This window comes from Lactuca sativa, chromosome 4 (assembly GCF_002870075.4).
Source record: "Lactuca sativa cultivar Salinas chromosome 4, Lsat_Salinas_v11, whole genome shotgun sequence".
Lineage (NCBI taxonomy): Eukaryota > Viridiplantae > Streptophyta > Magnoliopsida > Asterales > Asteraceae > Lactuca > Lactuca sativa.
This window is the reverse complement of record NC_056626.2, coordinates 313,022,192-313,045,143: the sequence shown is the minus strand read 5'-3', so window position 1 is coordinate 313,045,143 and position 22,952 is coordinate 313,022,192. Positions and strand designations below refer to the sequence as shown.

General features: G+C 35.2%; 1 protein-coding gene across 1 annotated transcript; it reads right to left on the bottom strand.

Moving 5' to 3' along the window:
* Positions 1 to 4,003: 4,003 nt before the first annotated feature.
* On the bottom strand, positions 4,004 to 6,749 carry LOC111915391 (protein FAR1-RELATED SEQUENCE 5-like). Its single transcript, XM_023911052.2, has 5 exons — positions 6,347 to 6,749; positions 6,086 to 6,251; positions 5,670 to 5,893; positions 5,039 to 5,448; positions 4,004 to 4,615 (listed from the first exon to the last, which is right to left on the bottom strand). Exons 1-5 carry the CDS (start codon positions 6,747 to 6,749, stop codon positions 4,004 to 4,006), a joined length of 1,815 nt encoding a protein of 604 aa, XP_023766820.2.
* Between the last annotated feature and the right edge of the window lie 16,203 nt (positions 6,750 to 22,952).

Genomic DNA, 22,952 nt, shown 5'->3' with positions numbered 1-22,952 from the left:
TCTTTTACATATTTACTTATTTATAGTAAATTATATTCATCTCTCCCTAAGCCCTAAAACAAAGTAAAAAACATTAAAATTCGTGATTTCCATACAGCCAAAGAACACTACTCTCTCTAGATCAAGAGAATTAAGAAAATTAAATATTTTTCTATTTTTTATTTTATATATATATATATATATATATATATATATATATATATATATATATATAGAGAGAGAGAGAGAGAGAGAGAGTTTAATTGAGAAAAAAAAAAGATTGAGAATTGGGGTACCATTCTCAACCAATCATTTAATGAACTTAAAAAATGCTCGGTGACAAACTTGTAAATAATCTAAATACATTAATGAGTAGTAGCAAATTTGTAAATAAACCAAAAACATTAAACCGTCAGGGCACTTAAGTAATTTCATCACACATCAAATCTCGACAGAAAACCATCATTTCTCTCTTCGAACACATCATCGTTACCCCATAACACGAAAACCATTTGGAGAATGATTCAATAACATAAAGGATTCTCAACATGGAGAAGAACAAAACGAAGAACAATGTCTTCCGACCAAAACATAAACGAAACAATTTCCTCACTGTTGACTATGAAAGGTATTCATCGGCATTTTTTTCTTCGATTTTTAACGACTTCTAATCCTTTCTAAACTTATCACTTGATTACTTGAAATTTTCGTAATTTTCATTCATTATTAGTTGATTTATAACTAGAAATTTTGTATTTACACTGTTCATTCTTCAAACTAGGTTGTTTACTTCAAATTTTGTGATAATCGTTCATTCTCGTAATCCTCCTTTATTATTACTTGATTTACTTGAAATTTTTGTAGGAATGATCCATTATTAGTTGAGATATAAATGATTTTACATCTTCTCTTAATTTTTCATACTTATTCACAACTTTTCTGTTAAAATATAAACATTACTTCACATTTCGTTTATGATATCCTAATATTAACTACTTATCCTTACAGAAACAACACCAACAGTGAAGCATACATATAAACGAAAAACAAAAACCAATCAAAAAGGTAAATAAAATAAGTATACCATTTAGATCTGATTAAATTTATTTATAAGTGATTGTCAACATTTAAATGAGATTTTACTTAAAAATACAACAGAAAATGAAAATATTGAAGATAATTTTGTTTTAATATGTTTTGTTTACTTAACACAAACAAAACTAAGTTATATATACGTTATATTCACATATGAATAGAACATAATTTGCTGTCATATATACATTATTTAAGTATGAATACAACAAAAATGACTTATCTATGTTCTATTCACATATGAATATAATATACATATTCATATGTGAATAAAAATTATGAATATATATATATATATATATATATATATATATATATATATATATATATATATATTATTCAAATATTCATTTATGAATATCAAACTCATTTATCTTCTACTTACTATTGAATGAAGGTAAGAAGACAAACATTTCTAATAAAGATTCACCAACAATGAGAGAAACGCGATCAATGCAGAAAAATCAAAAAGGTATAAAATACATATCATATATTTTATATCCCTGTTATAATTTATAAATAACTTGTATATCCTATCTATAATTTTCTTCTATTAACATATGAATAATTCAATCTGGATATGTTTTACATTAAAAAAAAATAAATAAATAAAAAACTATTGATTTCTTTATTCATCCTCCCTAAAAATTAAAGAACATTTTATCATGTGTCACACTATCATGGTCTGACTACATGTCATTGTGTGGTTATTTTCAATTTTTTTTTCCACATGGCATTTTGTGGTTTTTTAATTTTAATAATTTCCAGATAATATTTAAATATAATAAATGCAATAGATGTAATAATAAATGCATATCAATTTCATTAATCTACTTCTTTCTAATTTTAAATTTTCTAAATTAAAGCTTCATTAGTTTTCTTTGTTTATTTATCTAAATTATTTGATTAATTTAAAAGAAAAACAAACAATTTAATTTTATTAATTTAATATGATGTATTCATTTATGAATATTATATTTTTTACAACTGAAATTCACATATGATTATACCAATATGATTTATTCTTTAAGATAATTATGTATATTCAACTGAAATTTACATATGATTATGTATTCATCTTTGAATAAAAAAATCAAAAATAAATATATTTAGTACATACTTATGATTATTATACCAACATGATGTATTCATTTATTATTAACAAATTACTAATCCTTTAAAATTATATTGGTTATAAACTGCTTATCTATCTTCAACATTGTCTGATGAAAGAAAGTATGAAAAAATCAAGGAAAACTTTCATGACAGTACCGATAGGTACAAAAAAATCTTGAAAATAAAAGATATTGACATGGTATGTTAATTAAACTTGTTTTTTAATATATTTTTTATCAACAAAATACTTACCATTATATACATAAAAATAGGTATTCTTTCCAGTTGTTTGAAGTGCTCATATTTTTGTGATTGTCTTCAACTTAAAGAAACCATCAATTGAAATTATAGACAACAGTGTAGTTGAGGGGGATTATGAAGGGAAATACGGAGTGCTATTGAAACTTTTGGTATGTACCCACTTCACAACAACATAAAAGATCCAATTTATTACATATCTAAATTTTATTTTATTTAATGATCAGAAAAGTTTGTTTGTGAGATACTTTAAAGAAATAAGTCATCCAAGAGCCAATGCTATCTCAAAAGAAAGTATCACACCCCCAAAGACTTGAAATGCCATGGAGAACAGTTAGACACAAAGTTGATTGTGGGGTCTTTGCAATGAGACATATAGAGACCTATATGGGACAACCAATCTCAAATTGGAAACCAGGTCTTTATAAAGAAAGTGCAATTCAACAAACTACTTTAGAGAAGCTCAGGCAAAGGTATGCACACCGAATGCTAGCTTCTGAAATTAACATGTTGAAGGCTAAGGTGCTGGATCTTGCTGAAAAATATCAAAAAGTTGAATTCAAAGTGCGTACTCCTCATGCATACAAGGCTATGCAAACAATGCAAAACAGGTTAAAAGAATATTTATGATTGCTTGTGATGAAGTGTGATGGTATAGAATAGTTTGTGTTGCAGATTAATGAATTTGAAGTACATGTAAGATGGTTCTGTGAAACAAGTTTTAGATGGTTTGTTAAGTGTTATTGAACATCGTTAAAATTGTTTGTAAAATTCTTATGAACAGGTTTTATTATCTTGTGTTGAATGATTATGTAATAGAAACAAGTTTGCTTATTTTTGTCAGTTTTTTATATTCAAATATTTTCAAAGTTTATTTTTGTTTATTCATAAATGAATATGAATATGATATATTCATTTATGATTAAGTTAAGAGTAATATTTCAGTATAACAAAGTTCAGATATGAATATAACAAATTTAATATATAAATATAACTTATTTATTAGTAGAAACAAGTTTGCTTATTTCTGTCATTTTTTTATATTCAAATATTTTCAAAGTTTATTTCTGTTTATTCATAACTGAATTCGAATATGATATATTTATTTATGATTAAATTAGTAGTAATATGTCAGTATAACAAAGTTCATATATGAATATAACAAAGTCCAGATATGAATATAACTTATTTATTAGTATAACAAAGTTCACATATTTGTATACATTTCTGCTAGTTTTCAAATTTATTTAAGTTTATTCATAATTGAATACCAACATTATATGTTCTTTTACATTTAATATCTAAATAATAACATCTTTAATGATAAATGAATCCACATATTATGTATTCATTTATGAATAATTTACAAATAATATGTGTATTTCATATATACATTTACCATATCAATATAACTTATTTAATAGTATATAAAAAACAAATATGATATATTCATTTAAAAGAAAATGTATTTCACATATCATTTTACCATATCAATATAAATGTGTATTATTCATAATAAATAAAACCAAAAATCATAAAAAAAAACCCTGTCTTTTGTTTATTGAGCAGCTGCAATTCTTACTGGACATGTACATAAATTATGAGGAACTCGTTTTCCACATCCTGAACACATTCTATGTTCTTTTTCAGAATTTTCATATACTACTTCACCTGCACTTGGAATTCTTTTCTTGATTCCTAAACCTTTATTGCATTGAACTTGAGGAACATGAATATTAATCTCTTTTGGAATAGGAATATAAACACCCATAAGCTGGCATACGACTTCACCATCCCTCTTGCTTTTCAGTATAACAGATGTATAATCACTCTCACTCTCAAGTTCCTTCAACAACATCTGTTGTTTCTCCGCAAACAAAGCCAATTTCTTTTTTTTATCTCCTGGAATATCAAAACATGATTTAAAATTATAATATGAATCATTGACTAGCTTCATATTCTCACGATCCCCTAAATCAGATTGAAGAGAACTAAAACGATAATTTCTTGATATCACATCCTTTCTCCATCTTTTCAGAATGAACCTTACATAAATTTCTTTAACACCGCATCTCATCATTATTGTAAAATCATGTCTGCATAAAACACCCATACGCTTGAAATGTTCACAACTACAATTTATTTCTTTCTCTTCAGCTTTTATTTCAACCTGATACAAAAACATAATAAAAAAATAAAAAAACAATTTAAACAAAAATTACACATTTACATTCATATATGAATACTCATATGAACAATCACATATGAATATTAGATTCTAATCATATACAATAATACATATCCATATATGAATAATAATAAATAAATACTCATATATGAACATGTTCTAATTTTAAAATGATGAGAATATTCATTTATATGAATATTCTCATATTCATATATAAACCTTACATTTTTCATAAAAAAATATTAAATTACCTTAAATTCAATTTTAAATTAGCTTTTATTGTTATTGTGTTGCACAATGTAAACTTCTCACCCATCTTCAATACCAACATACAAATATGTACAGAAAAAAAAATTGCTTTATATATTCCTTTTGCACCTCAAAAAATAATGTACTTGTATAAACCTTTGATGCTTGTAGTTCTATTTCTCGAGGTGTTTTCATTTTATATGATGCTTTCTTTGATGCCTTATCAAGCTCTTGTTGAGTATTCCTTTGCTTTTGAATGGCAGTGTCGTAATTCATCATGAAATTCAAAAGTAAATTACCATTTTCTAAGTAGGTATTAAAGAATGAATTCATACTCTCTGACCTCGACGTAGTCTTCATCAACCCACACATTGCAATATCATTAAAATATCCAGGTATCCATGAATCACGTTTTGTAAACATCTCTTTAAAGCATCTCTTGTCTTCTAGATTGAATTCCTTCATAAGGAAACCCCACTTCACCTCAAATACATCATGTTTCATATTAATGTCCCAAACAAGCTTCGAGAATCTTTTTATAAAGTATGTGTTCGTAAATAATTCATCTGATATTTGTATTAAAACAAAAATAAAATAAACTTCTATATTTGTTCATAAATGAATAAATATTAATAAGTAAAATAACAATAAATATTCATAAATGAATATACTAATATTTGAAAAAATTACTATATTCATCTATGAATAACTAAATACTATCATACATATTTGAAATATATTAAAATAATACCTTTTTTTTTCAACTTATGCATTATATGTCACATACATAATCGGTGCTTTGAAGTAGGAAAACCATTCTCAATATCTTGTTTTATTGCAGCATCTTGATCGGATAAAAAAGGTGTTGGTTCTTTCCCATGAGTTTTAAGTAACGCTTTAAGCAACCAAGAGTAGAACTCAATGCTTTCATTGCTTATAAAACCTGCTCCAACAGTAATTAATTTTTTATGATGGTCAATAGCAGTTAATGAAACAAAAACCATTCGATACCTAACACACAAAAAAGGTGTTCATTAAAGTCAATTTTTGATGTATTTATAAGTAAAGATAAAAATATTCATGTATGAATACGGTTACAGTATATTATTAGAATAATTTCAACAATAAAAATTGAACATTAAACATAATAGTTAAAATATTCATATATGAATAAGCAATATAAAAGTAGATAGAATAACTTACTTGTTTGTTCGGAAAGTCGCATCAAACGAGATAACATCACCAAATTCAGCATAATATGCCTTCTCCATTTCATCAGCCCAAAAGATACAGTCCAAAACATCATCTTGACAATTAAACTCAAATGAATTATTTGGATAGTGAGCTTGACGGTGATTCATTCTGTTTACTATCATTGGGCATCTTTATAACCTATAACCCTGTTGATATCTCTCCTTAAATTTTTATAGTCAACTACTTTGGGCTTTACAAACTCATACCTACCTCTCAGGCTTGCCCTCAACTTAAAAGCCATAGTTGGGCCTATTTTTGATGTGGAAGCACACACTATAAACTCTTTTTCTGAATATGACATTTGCCTTGCTTTTTTTAAATCAATTCTCTTCTTAAGTGGATGGATGTGAAGTTCATCGAACTGAAAAACTTTATGATCTGGAGTTCCATACACATATTCAAATATAATGTTAGCTTGACAACCAATAACTATTGAATTTGAATTTCTTTTCCTCCTAGCACCACTTGTACACAATGTGTCACAAGATTTCTTTTTCTGTTTGCCACCAAGATTACATATAAAATGTTTCTTCTTTATAATCTTATTATCAAACCTTGACTGCGTGCTCAGTCTCACATCAAAACCACTAATTTCAACATACTCAGAATGCATTTTGATGGCCAAATTTAATGATTTGAAGATTAAACCTATATATATATATATATATATATATATATATATATATATATATATATATATAGAGAGAGAGAGAGAGAGAGTTAGGTTCATATATAAACACTATATACTGTGTGATTGTATAACAAATTTTTGACCAATCATTTAAAAAAGGTATGATACTGATTAACATATAAATCAATAAATGCATTTTCAGTTATAATCTTATAATTATTATAACTCATTTCATTTAACTTCACTCCTATAATTTTGGTAAGTAGTTTAAATTGAATTCTTTAATATATGTATCAAGAAAGTTGGTGACTAAAACTCAGATATAGTGCCGAATCAAATGCTCATTCTTTCAGAATTCATATAAAGAATATATTAGTTTATTGCATATTCTTCAAGATTATGTTACATACTGTAACATATTTTTATTTGTAAAAATAACATTTTCCTATTCTTCAAGAATTTTGAGTTGGTCTATAGTTTTGGTGAATCTATATAAAAAGAATATTACATATACTTTAAAAAAATGTTATAAAATATTAATGGATTGTTCTTAAAGAATGATTTTTTCTCATATATCTCACTAGTTTTATGACAGGAGTTCACAAATATTTATTAGTCAATGCATTCTTAAAGAATGAAATAAGTTTCAAGTAAATTCTTGATTTTTAAAGAATCAAACCGTCCAATTCTTTAATTTTATACTTTCTAAACTTTGTATAAAAACATTTTGTTAATAGTTTTTAAAACTAATAGTGAAATCGTCTAATTATTATCGAAAGAAATATGTTATCAAATTAAGTAATTTTTAGAGAATGAAATCTATTTTGTTTTTTGTGATTATCGTGTAAAAAAATATTGCACATTTTTCAATACGTGATTTTCTGTGATTTGGTTTTAAAAATAATAATATGGATTTTGTTAATATATTTGACTTAGTTTCCTAAAATATATTTACTTCTCTTTTATCTCATTTAATAAAATGTCATAATTACTCTTTAATAACCTTAGAATTAATTGATTGTAATTATATAGTAATTGTTATCCTATATTAATACAATGCACCCTAAAATCATAGTCATTAATTTTTTTAATCCAATGATCATAATTTGGTCACATATTCACACAATATTTAGAATTCACATTTAATCCTAACCCTATATATATATATATATATATATATATATATATATATGTATATATATATATATATATAGATCTAAAAGTCATCATATTCAACGATTTGAGAGCAACCCAAAAGGACTTTGCTAATAATTCAAGTATATACTAATTTAGTTAATGGTTTAGACACCTAATCCAACATCTAGACATTCACCATTGTCTATGTCAATCTAATATTAATCTTGCATAAGTGGGGGATTGGAGGATCTTGTATGCTTAAGAATCATATTAAAGAAATATTTCTAATTAACATGTGATATTAATGGGTCACACTAACAACACCTTGATGAAATTGATTATTTATTAGAAATTGATTTTAATAAGTATTCAATAAACTCTTATAATTAAATTAGAGATTATTTATTTCTAGGAAATAATCATTTTCATTAGCAAGTAACATTACATAATTCACATGGTATAAGTTAATAAGTCATGCACAACATTTTGGACTAGATAAATTATTTTGTCATTTACCAAAAATTTAAAGTTTATATTTTATAAACTTAGTTTGTGAAATATAAAAGCTTTTGTCTTCTTTTGCCTTTTTATTTTTGAAATTAAGAGACAAAAGATAGGATGGTCTTTTGACTAGTTTATTTAAAAGAAGAGCATGGTCTTATCATTATCTAAAGGAAAAGAAAGCATTATTTGAGGAGTATAGGAGACAAGTAGAGTATAGTAGACTCTGTCTTGGACACACTGAACTGTAACGTGCATATGTGCATGAGGTTTTCTCTCATTTTTGTTCATCTCATGAAGAGTTTACTTGCTTTTGATGCTCTCTTTGTGTTCTTATTTTGATATAAACATAGAGATTAAGAGATTAAGAGTTTTATACAAAATAAACTTGTTACATCCATTCTATATCAAGTTAATTCATGGTTGGTGTCTCTTAAGTTCATCAACTTCCAAGCCTCCCAAGATGATCGAAATAACTATAAAGGTTATGTATTATCCATCTTCTTCTTTGCAAGATGGTCCTTAGTAGGTGCAAACTTTGCAAGTGTATCCAAACCTTGTTTTCTTTCCAAAATTTGCAAGATGATAATTAGTGGGTATAAACTTGTTTTATGTTATTCAAATTATCAAGTCTTCCGTTGCCTAAAATCAATGTTTTTGAAACTAGTTTTTGAATAAAAACCAAACCCAAATTTGTTATCATGTTCTAATTACATAATTATTCTTATTTGAACCTTAGTACGTATATATATATATATATATATATATATATATATATATATATATATATATATATATATATATATATATATATATATATATATATATACTACACATTTGATAAAGTAAAACAAATTGAAATTTTAAAAAACTTAATGTTAATTACATATTTATAAGGAGTTGTCTTTTAAAGAAGGTTTGATGTTGTCCATAAATTTATAATCATAAATTTAAATTAACATGTAAAATGGTTTAACAATATGAGCTTGAAAGGACACCAATACAATTGGCTATGAATTAATAAGAAAAAGAAATGAAAATACAATACTAGAGTACATGAGATGTATAAGAAAAGCATAATTTAGTTTGTCTATTAAAAACAAAAAGGAAAGTTAATATTTTTTCTCTTAAAAAACAAAAGGAAAATTAATTTAGCTCTAAAAAATGAATGGAACGTTAATATTTTTGCTCTAAAATAGCGAAGTAAACTTATTTTGACATTTTTCTTTATTAGTAATGAAGTTACATTTATACTCGATTGATTTTTTTAAGTATGTTTTGTTAAGATAGAAAAATTGTAGATCCAATGCTTTGAGTATATTTTTGAAAGTGCAATGTGTTAATAAGAAAAAGTTCGAAGTGAAACTTAGTAATAGAAACAAGTGAACTTAAGATGCGGTGATAATCAAAAAAGGGGATTCAAAAATTTTCAAGTAAACAAAGTGCTAATGGATCGACATTAGAAAATTTTACATGAGAAAGGATTTGGGGTGTTTTTTAGTAGGTAATTTAAATATGGGAAAATGACACAAATGCCCTACAAAGTTTATAGGGTTGGTTGATTCAGTCCCTAAAGATTTTTTTGTTAGGTTTTATGGGCCCCTAAACTAGGATATAACTTGCTCTTTTAGTCCCTGTCAACCTGTAATAGATGGTTCACTATGCAACAATGACCATTTAGACCAAAAAAACTAACATTCTGCCCTATAAAGCTAAAAAAAATAAGTTCGGGAATCAAATGTTTATGCCACAAGATTGAAGTGATTTTAGAGAAGAATGAAAGATAGCATCCCATTCAATTTTTTGTGTGTCTTCGTGTATACTAGCATCCAGTAATAAAAATCGACTTTATTAGCTCTCTTTCTTTTCTTCTAAAGCCGATTCACACTAAATTCTATCCTCCCAAGAAATCGATCCCTACTCTTCTTTCCCTCTTCACCCTAGATCATCACACACACACACACTCACCAAAGATCACAACCCTCTTCTCCTTCTAATAGATTCTCGATCACAACCCCTTTCCACTATTTTCTTTGATTCGATTTAACCTCTTCAAGGAATTGACCCCCTCCTTCCTTCTTCTCTGTTAATTGCACAAGCTACCTCTCTTTCTTCCTCCGAGTTGCAGGTTTGATGGATGCGAGGTTGAGAAGGATGTGTAGGTTTAATAAGGTTCATAGAGAAAATGAGAGTTAATCTTTTTTTTTCTTCAAATTGTAGGTGATTGGTTATGGTGGCTGACTGGTTGTTTTTGTGGGTTATGGGTGCTCCGGCAGTGGCTGATTTCACGAGACAAAGGGGAGGAATAAGGGTGGCTATTGTGATATTGATTCGATGGTGATTAAGGTGGGTTATGGTGACTTTAATGGCTGAATAAAATGTTAATGAGCAGTTGGTTCAGGTAGGGTGACGGGTTGACAGAGGAGGTTGTGAGAAGGTTGAATAAGGGTGGTATTAAGTGGAGATGAAGGTAAGACTAGTATTTGATCCTCGAACTTATTTTTTTAGGCTTTATATGAGCACAATGTGAGTTTTTTTTGGGTCTAAATGGTCACTGTCGCATGGTGAACCGGCTATTACAGGTTGAAAGAGACTAAAAGAGCAAGTCATATCCTAGTTTAGAGACCCATAAAAGCCTAACAAAAACTTTAGAGACTAAATCAACCAACTCTAGAATGTTTGTAGGGCATTGATGTCATTTCCCCTATAAATATATCCAAGCCTTTTCATTTTGTATCTGAAAATAAATGGCTCCAAACTTTCAGAGTCCCATTATCAAACTAAAAGTGGTCATGACAAACTATTGCCCTTGTTAGCATCTCAAGAAAAATAAAGACAATTTTTTTGGAATATCTTATAAATGCTTAAATGTAAATTTAACGATTAACCTCTATTTCTCATTCCCTTCTACCAGCCAAACTCAAACTTATCCCATATCATTCGTCCCTTTTCCATGCTGTCTTCCTGCCTATTTCTCCCAAAACCATGCTTCTACTTTCAAAAGTCAACCCAATTTTAGTTATTTAATAAACTTACATCTTCAAGCATATAAGTCTAAAGATGAATGCTCATCCTTCTTAATTCTTAAAACAATATGTATAAATAAGAGATATACAATACCAATAATTGTCGTTATAGTTTGTGAAAAAACAATGGGAGTTTGGTTAGCTGGATTCGAAGCATTTGGCCAGAATTAGAATTCAAGTCTATTTCATTTCTAAATGAGTATGAAACTAAACTCTGTTAGGATCCAAAAAAAACCTTCTACTAATGGATTTCAAGAAACAAATCATAAACTCATAGAATTCAATTCTAAGCATTTTGATACCCATATACCCTTTGTAACAACCCAAATTTTACAAAGGAAATTTTTTGTTTTAATTAGTCAAACCGATTACACATTCCAAAGGTTTCCAAAACATTTGTTTCCAATTCACATTTATTACATCATTGTTGTCCTTTTCGAAAAACATCAGAGAGTCCCACAACATCCAAAAGAGAGGTAGAGTACACGCCATGTCATCATGCCTTGCCTTTGCCCTTAGGCTCCGAAGTACCTGCAACAATCAACAACCTGTAAGCGAAATGCTTAGTGAGTTTCCCAGAGCATACCACACACAATCAATACATCACATATCCTAATAGCCATAAAAGCTACACACATAACACATAACACATAAGCCATGCATACATAAAATCTGTAATAGTGCCATGGGCTACCCCATATAGTATTTACCTAGGACTTCCATGGGCTCCCCCGCATGGTATTACATCTAATGCCATGGGCTACCCCACATGGTCGTCACCTAGGACTGCCATGGGCTACCCCACATCGTCTTACATCCAATGCCACGGGCTCCCCCGGGGTCTTCACACAATATGAAATCACATATCATAGCAAACACAGAATGTCTATCACATCTACCATAATCACATAATGGGCCGGCCTTGGTGCCTTAGACCCATAGGTATGGTGAGAAGACTCACCTGACACGAATGCTGAACTGACACTTTTCGACTGATTATACCCCACAAGCTGCTCCAACTCTACTGCCTAAAAAGTGACATATAATAACCAGTCATTACCCTCAAAGTCCGCCCTGGTCCACTTCAATTAAGATCAAGTCACCAGTCCATGGTGATTGTAACTCGCCGAGTGCAACTAGTGACTCGCCGAGTTTTGGGGAAAAACATTCTACACATCAAGTCACCCAGGTGACTCGTCGAGTTCACGAAGTCCGATTGATATTCTAGAGCCACACGTCGAGTTTCCCCGCTTGCAACTCGACACGTCCACGTACATTCCATAGATGAGGGAAGTCTTAATCAACTCATCGAGTTTCTCCTTCGACTAGTCAAGTCTACGACAATCTTCATCCGACTCGCCGAGTTGTTCATCCAACTCTTCGAGTCCATGCCTATCTTCATATAACTCGCCGAGTTCCTATAGATCCGAGGCCATACAGACTCATTTGAGCCATGCAAAGTTTCCAAATTACAGATCTAAGCTTCTAAGGTATGCTTCTCACGTAAAGTTGCAAACTTTACGTGCATGCAAGGCTTTTAAGCTCTCAAATAACAATCCAATATTATAATGGAGTCATAAACTTAAGGGGAAGGCTCATGCTAGGCACAACTGATAACTTTATGCATCTAAAGTCCAAAGGGGGTCCAGATCTGAAGTTACAACTTCAGATCTTGGCTTAAACTCAAAAGCCCTTTCTTAGATTTCATGCAAAAGAGGGGTTTAGGTGGAAATGAACCAAGGAATGGCCTAATACCTTCAGGGAATGCTTAACAAGGATGGATCTTGAATCCCCACGAATTCTTTGCTTCCTCTAGCTTGCTTCCTCAAGTGTTCCCTTCACCAAGTCCTTCCTTCAAGCTTAAACCCACCAAAGATCACACACACACACACACGAATCAGAGTTTTGGAAGATGAGGAGCTATAAAAGGAAAGCTGGGGGAGGCTAATGAGCCCTTTAAATAGGGTGCATGGACCTGAATTTAGGGTTTCAACTGCCAGTATCTACTCGTCGAGTGGCTTCCTGGACTCGGCGAGTAGGTCATTAAACTTTACGGACTAACCCGCTACTACTCGACGAGTAAGGAAGCCAACTCGTCGAGTAGGTCCTTCAAAACTTGAGCAAAGCAATACGATTATTAGTACCTAAGGATCAGGGTGTTACAACTCTCCCCCACTTGGATTAAGCTTCTTCCTCGAAGCCCGCTGGTTCAAATAACTCTGGGCAGAAACCTCGCATTTCATCTTCCGATTCCCAGGTCCATTCGGAACCCCTTCAGTGTTGCCATTGCACCTTAACCAACTTCACTTCTTTATTCCGGAGCTTCTTCATCTTCCTGTCCAAAATCGCAACCGGTCTTTCGACGTAATTCAGGCTCCCATCCAACTGAATGTCGTCCAAGGATATGACTGAGGACTCATCGGCAACACACTTCCGAAGCTGGGATACTTGGAAGGTGTTGTGAATCTGACTAAGCTCCTCTGGAAGCTCTAATCGATATGTCACCTTGCCTACCCGGGCTATGATCCTGAACGGACCTATGAACCGGGGCCCCAATTTGCCCCTCTTGCGGAACCGAATAATCCCTTTCCAGGGCAACACATTTAGTAAATACAAAGTCCCCTTCCTGAAATTCGAGGTCTGATCGTCGTCGATCCGCATAACTCTTCTGACGGCTCTGCGCGACCCGCAACCGGTCGCGTAACTGCTGAATCAATCTGGTGGTCTCGAGTACCACCTCCATGCTCCCCAAAACCCGATGCCCAACCTCGTCCCAGCACACCGGGGTCCTGCACCTCCGCCCATATTACATCTCAAATGGTGCTCGGTCAATACTGGCATGATAGCTGTTATTATACAGAAACTCTGGAAGTGGAAGATACGCATCCCAACTTCCTCCGAAATCTAGCACGCATGCCCGTAGCATGTCCTCCAGTGTCTGGATCGTCCTCTCACTCTGGCCGTCGGTCTAGGGGTGATATGCCATACTAAAATGCCGTTGGGTACCCAATTCCTCATGGAACTTCTTCCAAAACCTGGATGTAAACCGAACATCCCTATCTGACACCACTGATACCGGCACTCTGTGCCTAGCCACCACCTCCTGAACATAAACGTCTGCCAACTTTTCTGCAGATATACTCTCAGATATCGGGATGAAGTGGGCACTCTTCGTCAGTCTATCCACGATTACCCATATGGCATCTACTCCCCTCGCTGTCCGTGGTAGCTTCGTGATGAAATCCATAGTGATGTCTTCCCACTTCCACATGGGAATAGGTAATGGCTGAACCTTGCCATGAGGTCGCCGATGCTCGGCCTTGACCTTCCTGTAGGTCAAACACCGCTCCACATACCCGGCGATCTCTTGCTTCATGCAGGGCCACCAATAGCCCCGTCTCAAATTCCTATACATTTTTGTTGCAACTGGGTGTATAGAAAATCTGGACTTATACGCCTCCTCCAATAGTCTCTGCCTCACTCCCCCTGACATTGGTACCCACACTTGGCTACACTGCGTCAACAAGCCGTGACTATCCTTTACAAACAAAGGATACTGCCCCAGAATTCTTTCCATTTTCCAGTTCTCTTTCCTCACCACCTCGACCCGAGCCCCTCGAATCACGTCAACCAAGGGGGGACTTACCTCACCCTCATACAGATACCTCTAATTGGCAACCCCATCGCCTTACGACTCAACGCATCGGCCACTACATTGGCCTTCCCTGGATGATATAATATCTCGCAGTCATAATCCTTAAGCACGTCCAACCATCTCCTCTGTTGCATATTCAGGTTCTGCTGGTCCATTAAATACTTTAAACTCTTGTGAACTATATACACAATGAATTTCACCCCATACAAGTAATGCCTCCAAATCTTGAGGGCAAACACCACTGCCCCCAATTCCAGATCATGAGTGGGGTAATTAGCCTCGTGAGGCTTCAACTGTCTCGAGGCATAAACGATCACGTGCCCCCTCTGCATCAGTATTGCACCCAACCCTAAAATAGATGCATCACAATACACTACTAAATCATCCAATCCCTTGGGCAGAACTAGAATTGGAGCCTCACATAACATCCGCCTCAGGGTCTCGAAAGCCCTTTGTTGGTCCTCACCCCATTGAAAAGTCACATTCTTCTTGGTCAAATGGGTCAATGGCACATCAGTCTTGGAGAAATCCTGGATAAATCTCTGATAATAACCCGCCAAGACCAAGAAGCTACGAATCTCAGAGGAATTCTTCGGTACCTCCCATCGCATCACCGCCTCCACCTTTGCTTGGTCAACCGAAATACCCTCTTGATTGATGACATGACCCAGAAACTGCACTTCCCGCAACCAGAATTCACATTTGGAGAACTTTGCATACAGCTTCTCCGTCCTCAAGGTCTCCAGTACCTCTGTTAAATGCTGCTCGTGATGTTCCCTGGTCTTAGAATAGACCAGGATGTCGTCAATAAAAACAATCACCGACCGATCCAGCATCAGCCTGCACACTCGGTTCATGAGGTCCATGAATGCGGCCGGAGCATTAGTGAGCCCAAATGGCATCACCACGAACTCGTAATGCCCATAACGAGTCCTGAAAGCTGTCTTTGGTACGTCCTCATCCCGAATCCTCATCTGATGATACCCTGACCAAAGATCAATCTTAGAGAACCATGACCCCCCTGGAGCTAGTCAAACAAATCGTCAATTCTAGGAAATGGATAACGGTTCTTCACCGTTAGCTTATTCAGCTCCCTATAATCGACGCACATCCTGTGCGACCCGTCCTTCTTCTTTACGAAAAGGATCGGAGCTCCCCACAGAGAACTACTCGGACGGATGAACCCTCGGTCTAGTAGCTCTTGGAGTTGTGCAGACAATTCCTGCATCTTGGGTGGCGCCAACCGATATGGTGCTTTTGCTATCGGGGCGGAACCCGGTACCAAATCGATTCGAAACTCCACCTGTCTTTCCGGAGGCACTCCGTGTAACTCTTCGCGGAAAACGTCCCGAAAGTTCCGCACCACTGGTACATTATCGATATCCGTCACTGCCTCCACCCGCGTATCTGAAACATAGGCCAAATATCCCATGCAGCTGTGCTGCAATAACTTCCTCGCCCTCATAGCCGAACAGAGGGTCGGGCCCTGCGAGGCCCTCTCGCCCTGGATAACCAGCTCTTCCCCCCTTGGGGTTCGAACCCGGACTAACTGCTGCTCACAATCGATCATGTCCCCATTGGCCCCCAGCCAGTCCATCCCAATAATCACCTTTAACCCTCGCAACGGTATGGGGACTAAATCAACATGAAACCTTTCGCCATGCACATTCAGGACACCGTCCTGACACACCCTCGCAGCAGTCATAGTGCGATCATTTGCAATCTCCACCTTGAGCGGGGTATCCAGAGTCCCCGGTGCGTCTCGTAACTTCTTGCTAAGCGCAAGAGACACAAAAGATCGGGTAGCTCCCGAATCGAACAAGACATGGGCCGACATACCATTGACCAAGAAGGTCCCTATCCAAAGCATAAAAAGCATACATATAAACATTTAACATAAATTCAACAGAGAATAATGAACACATACCAGCCACGACATCTAGTGCTGCCCGAGCCTCCTCGGTAGTCAGCTGGAAAGCGTGGCTCTTTAGTGCTGGAGCATCCGCCTTAGGGTGGCCATCCGTAATCCTCATAGTGGCGGGCGCGGGCGCCGCCACCGATCCTCCTCCTCTACCCTGCAACCTCGGACAATCGGCCTTTTTATGACCGGTTTGGTTGTAGTGAAAACATATCAAGCCCTTCTTGGGGCAATCCTTACTCAAGTGGCCCTATTGACCACAAGAGTAGCATCTCGACATCCCAGCTATCCAACAAGCCCCACTATGAAATCTCCCACACTTGGCACACCAGCCCCAGCCCTGTTGGCCCTTACTCGAAGAATCAGAGGTCTTAGGCTTCTTAGCCTGAGTCCCCGCCACTTGTACCTACTCCGTCTCCCGCTTCGTGTGGGACTCCAACTCCATCTCCCTTTCACGGGCCTTCTCAACCATCTCATTCAGGGTCTGGCACCCTGTAAAACTCACAAACTCCCGAATGTCCTCCCTCAGCATAGAGTGATATCGTGTCCTCCTCATGTCTTCATCTGTCGAATACCAAGGGATCAGCAAAGCTCGCTCTTGAAATTTGGCGGTGATCTCTGCCACAGTCTCAGTAGTCTGCTGTAGATCATGAAAATCTCTCACCATCCATCGGACCTCAATAGGCGGTGCAAACTCCTGATCTAAACGTCGAACAAACTCAGCCCACGCCATGTCAGCCACACCGGCTGCTCCTATCTGACTAGTAACCTCGCCCCACTAGTCCCGGGCCCTGTCCCTCAGCATACAGGAAGCAAATCCGACCTTTGCCTCCTCCGGGCAAGAACTCGTACGTTGAGCATTCTCAATGTTTGCCACCTAGCGTCTACTCACAATGGGATCCCTGACCCCTGAAAACTCCAGAGCTCCACACACCTTGAACTCCCTAAATGAGGGAGTTCGAGCTCCACCCTGGCCTGCAGAAATATCGACCCTGAATGCTCTAAGTCTCTCTTCCATGATCTCCATCATGCCCTCCTTGACCGTCCCAAAGATGACTGGGGTAGCGTCAAGGATGCCCCTCGTAACCTCGGCCGCAATCAACTCACCCAGCCTCTCGTTAATACCATCAGTAGGGCCGTCTGACCCAGCCCCGGATCCCGATCCCGATCCTGATCCCCCTGCTCCAAATCTCGTAACCACTATGCTGAACTATCATAACACAAACATCAAGATCAGGATACCCATAACGAAATTACATCCATACCGCGCTCCTTTGGAATTCCCAGGTAGGACATGGGTTTGGGTACGGGTCCTGTGCTTCCAATAGTATGGGACCAGTACTACCTTCCACACCTACCCATACCTTTCCCCCTGTCTTACCCAGTACCTCCAAATCTATCATATTCAAAAAACTATGACTCACAGCTCTCGTATGAATCAATCCCTGGACACCCTATGATTGTCCTACTCAGAACAATCATACCAATCACTGCAGGTTGCTTTAAGGCATGCAAATTATACACAGAAAGGATCAAATAGAATTTTGAATAAGAGATTCTACCCTAAGACCACATCAAAACAAGGAAAAGGAAATAAGGCTAAATCACTCATTCTAAGGCTGCAATTCCTAACCGTATATAATTTTTTTAACATACACTTAGGAATTTCACATAATCAACAGAGCTCATTATCAGTACAACATGGGTATTCAATTTGGGAAACTACTCACTTGGCTCGGCTGATCACGTGCGCTGTACTCTCCTCTTTTGGGCGTAAAATCCTTTTTAAGTTACTTTTGAAATTTTTTTACCACTTCCTCACTGTAAGTCCTGACACATCCGAGGATGTGTCCGAATCTCTCAAACCAAGGCTCTGATACCAACTTGTAACAGCCCAAATTTTTACAAAGGAAATTTTTTCGTTTTAATTAGTCAAATCGATTACACATTCCATAGGTTTCCAAAACATTTGTTTCCAATTCACATTTATTATATCAATGTTGTCCTTTTCGGAAAACATCAGAAAGTCCCACAACATCCAAAAGAGAGGTAGAGTACACGCCACGTCATCACGCCTTGCCTTTGCCCTTAGGCTCCGAAGTACCTGCAACAATCAACAACCTGTAATCGAAATGCTTAGTGAGTTTCCCATAGCATACCACACACAATCCATACATCACATATCCTAATAGCCATAAAAGCTACACACATAACACATAACACATAAGCCATGCATACATAAAATCTGTAATAGTGCCATGGGCTACCCCATATAGTATTTACCTAGGACTTCCATGGGCTCCCCTGCATGGTCTTACATCTAATGCCATGGGCTACCCCACATGGTCGTCACCTAGGACTGCCATGGGCTACCCCACATGGTCTTACATCCAATACCACGGGCTCCCCCGGGGGTCTTCATACAACATAAAATCACATATCATAGCAAACACAAAATGTATATCACATCTACCATAATCACATAATGGGCCGGCCTTGGTGCCTTAGACCCATAGGTATGGTGAGAAGACTCACCTGACACGAATGCTGAACTGACACTTTTCGACTGATTATACCCCACGAGCTGCTCCAACTCAACTGCCTAAAAAGTGACATATAATAACCAGTCATTACCCTCAAAGTCCGCCTTGGTCCACTTCAGTTAAGATCAAGTCACCAGTCCATGTTGAACCTAACTCACCGAGTGCAACTAGTGACTCGCCAAGTTTCGGGGAAAAACATTCTACACGTCGAGTCACCCAGGTGACTCGTCGAGTTCACGAGGTCCGATTGATAATCTAGAGCCACACGTCGAGTTTCCCCGCTTGCAACTCGACACGTCCACATACATTCCATAGATGAGGGAAGTCTTAATCGACTCGTCGATTTGCTCCTTCGACTAGTCGAGTCTACGGAAATCTTCATCCGACTCGCCGAGTTGTTCATCTAACTCGTCGAGTTTATGGCAGCATTCATCGGGCTCGCCGAGTTGTTCATTGAACTCGTCGAGTCTATGCCTATCTTCATATGACTCGCCGAGTCACCCTATGCGACTCGCTGAGTCCCTACAGATCTGACGCCATATAGACTCATTTGAGCCATGCAAAGCTTCCAAATTACAGATCCAAGCTTCTAAGGTATGATTCTCACGTAAAGTTGAAAACTTTACGTGCATGCAAGGATTTTAAGCTCTCAAATAGCAATCCAAGCTTAGAATGGAGTCATACACCTGAGGGGAAGGCTCATGCTAGGCACAACTGATAACTTTATGCATCTAAAGTCCAAAGGGAGTCCAGATCTGAAGTTACAACTTCAGATCCTGTCTTAAACTCAAAAGCCCTTTCTTAGATTTCATGCAAAAGAGGGTTTTAGGTGAAGATGAGCCAAGGAATGGCCTAATACCTTCAGGGAGTGCTTCACAAGGGTGGATCTTGAATCCCCACAATTTCTTTGCTTCCTCTAGCTTGCTCCCTCAAGTGTTCCCTTCACCAAGTCCTTCCTTCAAGCTTAAACCCACCAAAGATCACACACACACACATGAATCAGAGTTTTGGAAGTTGATGAGCTATAAAGGGAAAGCTGGGGGAGGCTAATGAACCTTTTAAATAGGGCGCATTGCCCTGAATTTAGGGTTTCAACTGCTAGTATCTACTCGTCGAGTGCCTTCCTGGACTCGGCGAGTAGGTCATTAAATTTCGCGGACTAACCCGCTACTACTCGACGAGTAGGGAAGCCAACTCATCGAGTAGGTCCTTCAAAACTTGAGCAAAGCAATACAATTATTAGTACCTGAGGATCAGGGTGTTACACCCTTTTAACCCAACATTTCTTCAACACAACGAGACATATACATATATTTTGAAGATTTACAAATTAAACTGAAATATCAAATTGTACCGCTTTTTCTTCATATAATCTAATTAAACAAATTAAACCGAAATATCAGATTATATAAATCCCATAAAAATTTTTAAAAGAAGCATATGGTATTAAGTAATAATGATGAAATGAAAAGAAAACGAAAACTAAATAGATACTATCAGTTAACTCTTTGCATAACGGCATAACCTCTGGTTGCAAAAGCCTTTATGATGTGAAGGGTCGAGTCTGATTGAGTCTAAGCCCCGCTTAATTCTATTAGGAAATGAAATTCTTGATTTTTTGTCAAATGCATGAGCATTTATTGTTTCACCTTTGTAACTTGGTAAGTTAACTCCATCCTCACAAGTGTTTTCGGGTTTCATAAAATTCACCTGCCATTCTCCCAGCCTGATTATGCAACCACAAATAATATGCAGATGATTACACTTTTCCCAAGTAACAAAATCTAAAAAATCAAACATGGTGCTTAAGATACAGTGAACAAAACATTTTTAAAGAATTCTCATGACTAAGCATATGGATTTTAAAGACCCTTGAAACATCTCATTGATGTTTTGTCTAATTCAAGAGTGCAACATTGGAACGAAGCTAACATACATTAGACACAGGAATATCAGTAAAGTTGGAAAACGTCCTTTGTTAATTATTGCCCAAAATCAATGTACTTATCTCATAATCGATATCTTGATCCAAAAAATAAATTATGGAGAAGGTTATAATTTTTAAAACCGTGAAGAAATAAGATACAGAACATACAAAAATATCAGTGAATTACTATGACACAACGACACACAATGAAAACCACACACACAATAGTAGCACATAAATTTTCACATAATGGAAACAATCTTCAAATGTAGCAGAAGACTCAATCTTGAATCCGAAGGCAGAAAGTTATTGCAGTCTGGTAGCTTACCGATGCCAGAAAGTGAATGCAGAAGAATTTTCAAAACAACAAATTACTTGGGTAATATATAATGGAAAGAATCTTCATTTCTCCCCCGCCACCATCCCCACCACCATAACCATCACCGCCACCACCACTACCACCACTTCTGACACTAGCCGACCCCACTACTGTCACATCCGTTATTTATACCACCGTCACACCTGTCACCAGCACCTCTTCTGCGACCAACTGTCATAATCATTTATGATTACTCAATCTATGGACAAACATATATATATATATATATATATATATATATATATATATATAATCATTTATGATTAGACATATACGTATAAATATGTATAATCCTATATGATTATACATCTCTGCCATATAATCATTTATGATTATGTATACCTCGTTGTTGCCGGTACATTGGAGCATTAGAACAGCAAATGAGAAATATGTGCCTGAAGTTGAATCTCAATATCTCTACTTTATTTTTTAATCACAATTGAACCGTCTCATATATATATATATATATATATATATATATATATATATATATATATATATATATATATATATATATATATATATATAGGCTTAGGTTATTTTGTTTTTACTAAGTATTGTGTGCCAGAATGCACAAATCTGGACCAACGGATGAAATTAATCAATGGACATGATTTGAGAGTGTATGATATTACAATGGGGTAACATTTACCATATAATCACACAATTTTTAGCAAAGGGGTATTTTGGACAAATAACTACATTTATAAAAGGAAATATTCGGATTTTTAGGAATGATTAATTCTCCTAATTTAAAAAAAAAATCTGAATTTTTTAATTAATTCAATTTAAATTTTACCGATTTTATTCTACCAGAATATTTTTTGTTAGAATGATACTCTTTCAGAATTTTATTCTAATAGAATATTATTGATGAAAAACAAAATTCTTGAATCATATGTTGAAAAATAACAAACATTCTAATATATTCTTATACATCCGAACTTAAATACAAATTCATACATATTCTTACAAACTAAAAGTCTTATACATTTTAATATATTATAAATATTCTAAAAGAATATCAACAAAAATGAATAACATTCTTAAAAAATAACAACATTCTGCTAGAATACTCTCGTTCTCCATGTTTTCTTCA

Coding starts and splice junctions, on each gene's coding strand:
- LOC111915391 (XM_023911052.2), bottom strand. CDS start 6,749: ATGCATTCTGAGTATGTTGAAATTAGTGGTTTTGATGTGAGACTGAGC. Junction 5,894..6,085: donor GCGACTTTCCGAACAAACAA/GTAAGTTATTCT, acceptor TTTGTGTGTTAG/GTATCGAATGGTTTTTGTTT. Junction 5,449..5,669: donor TACTTCAAAGCACCGATTAT/GTATGTGACATA, acceptor TACAAATATCAG/ATGAATTATTTACGAACACA.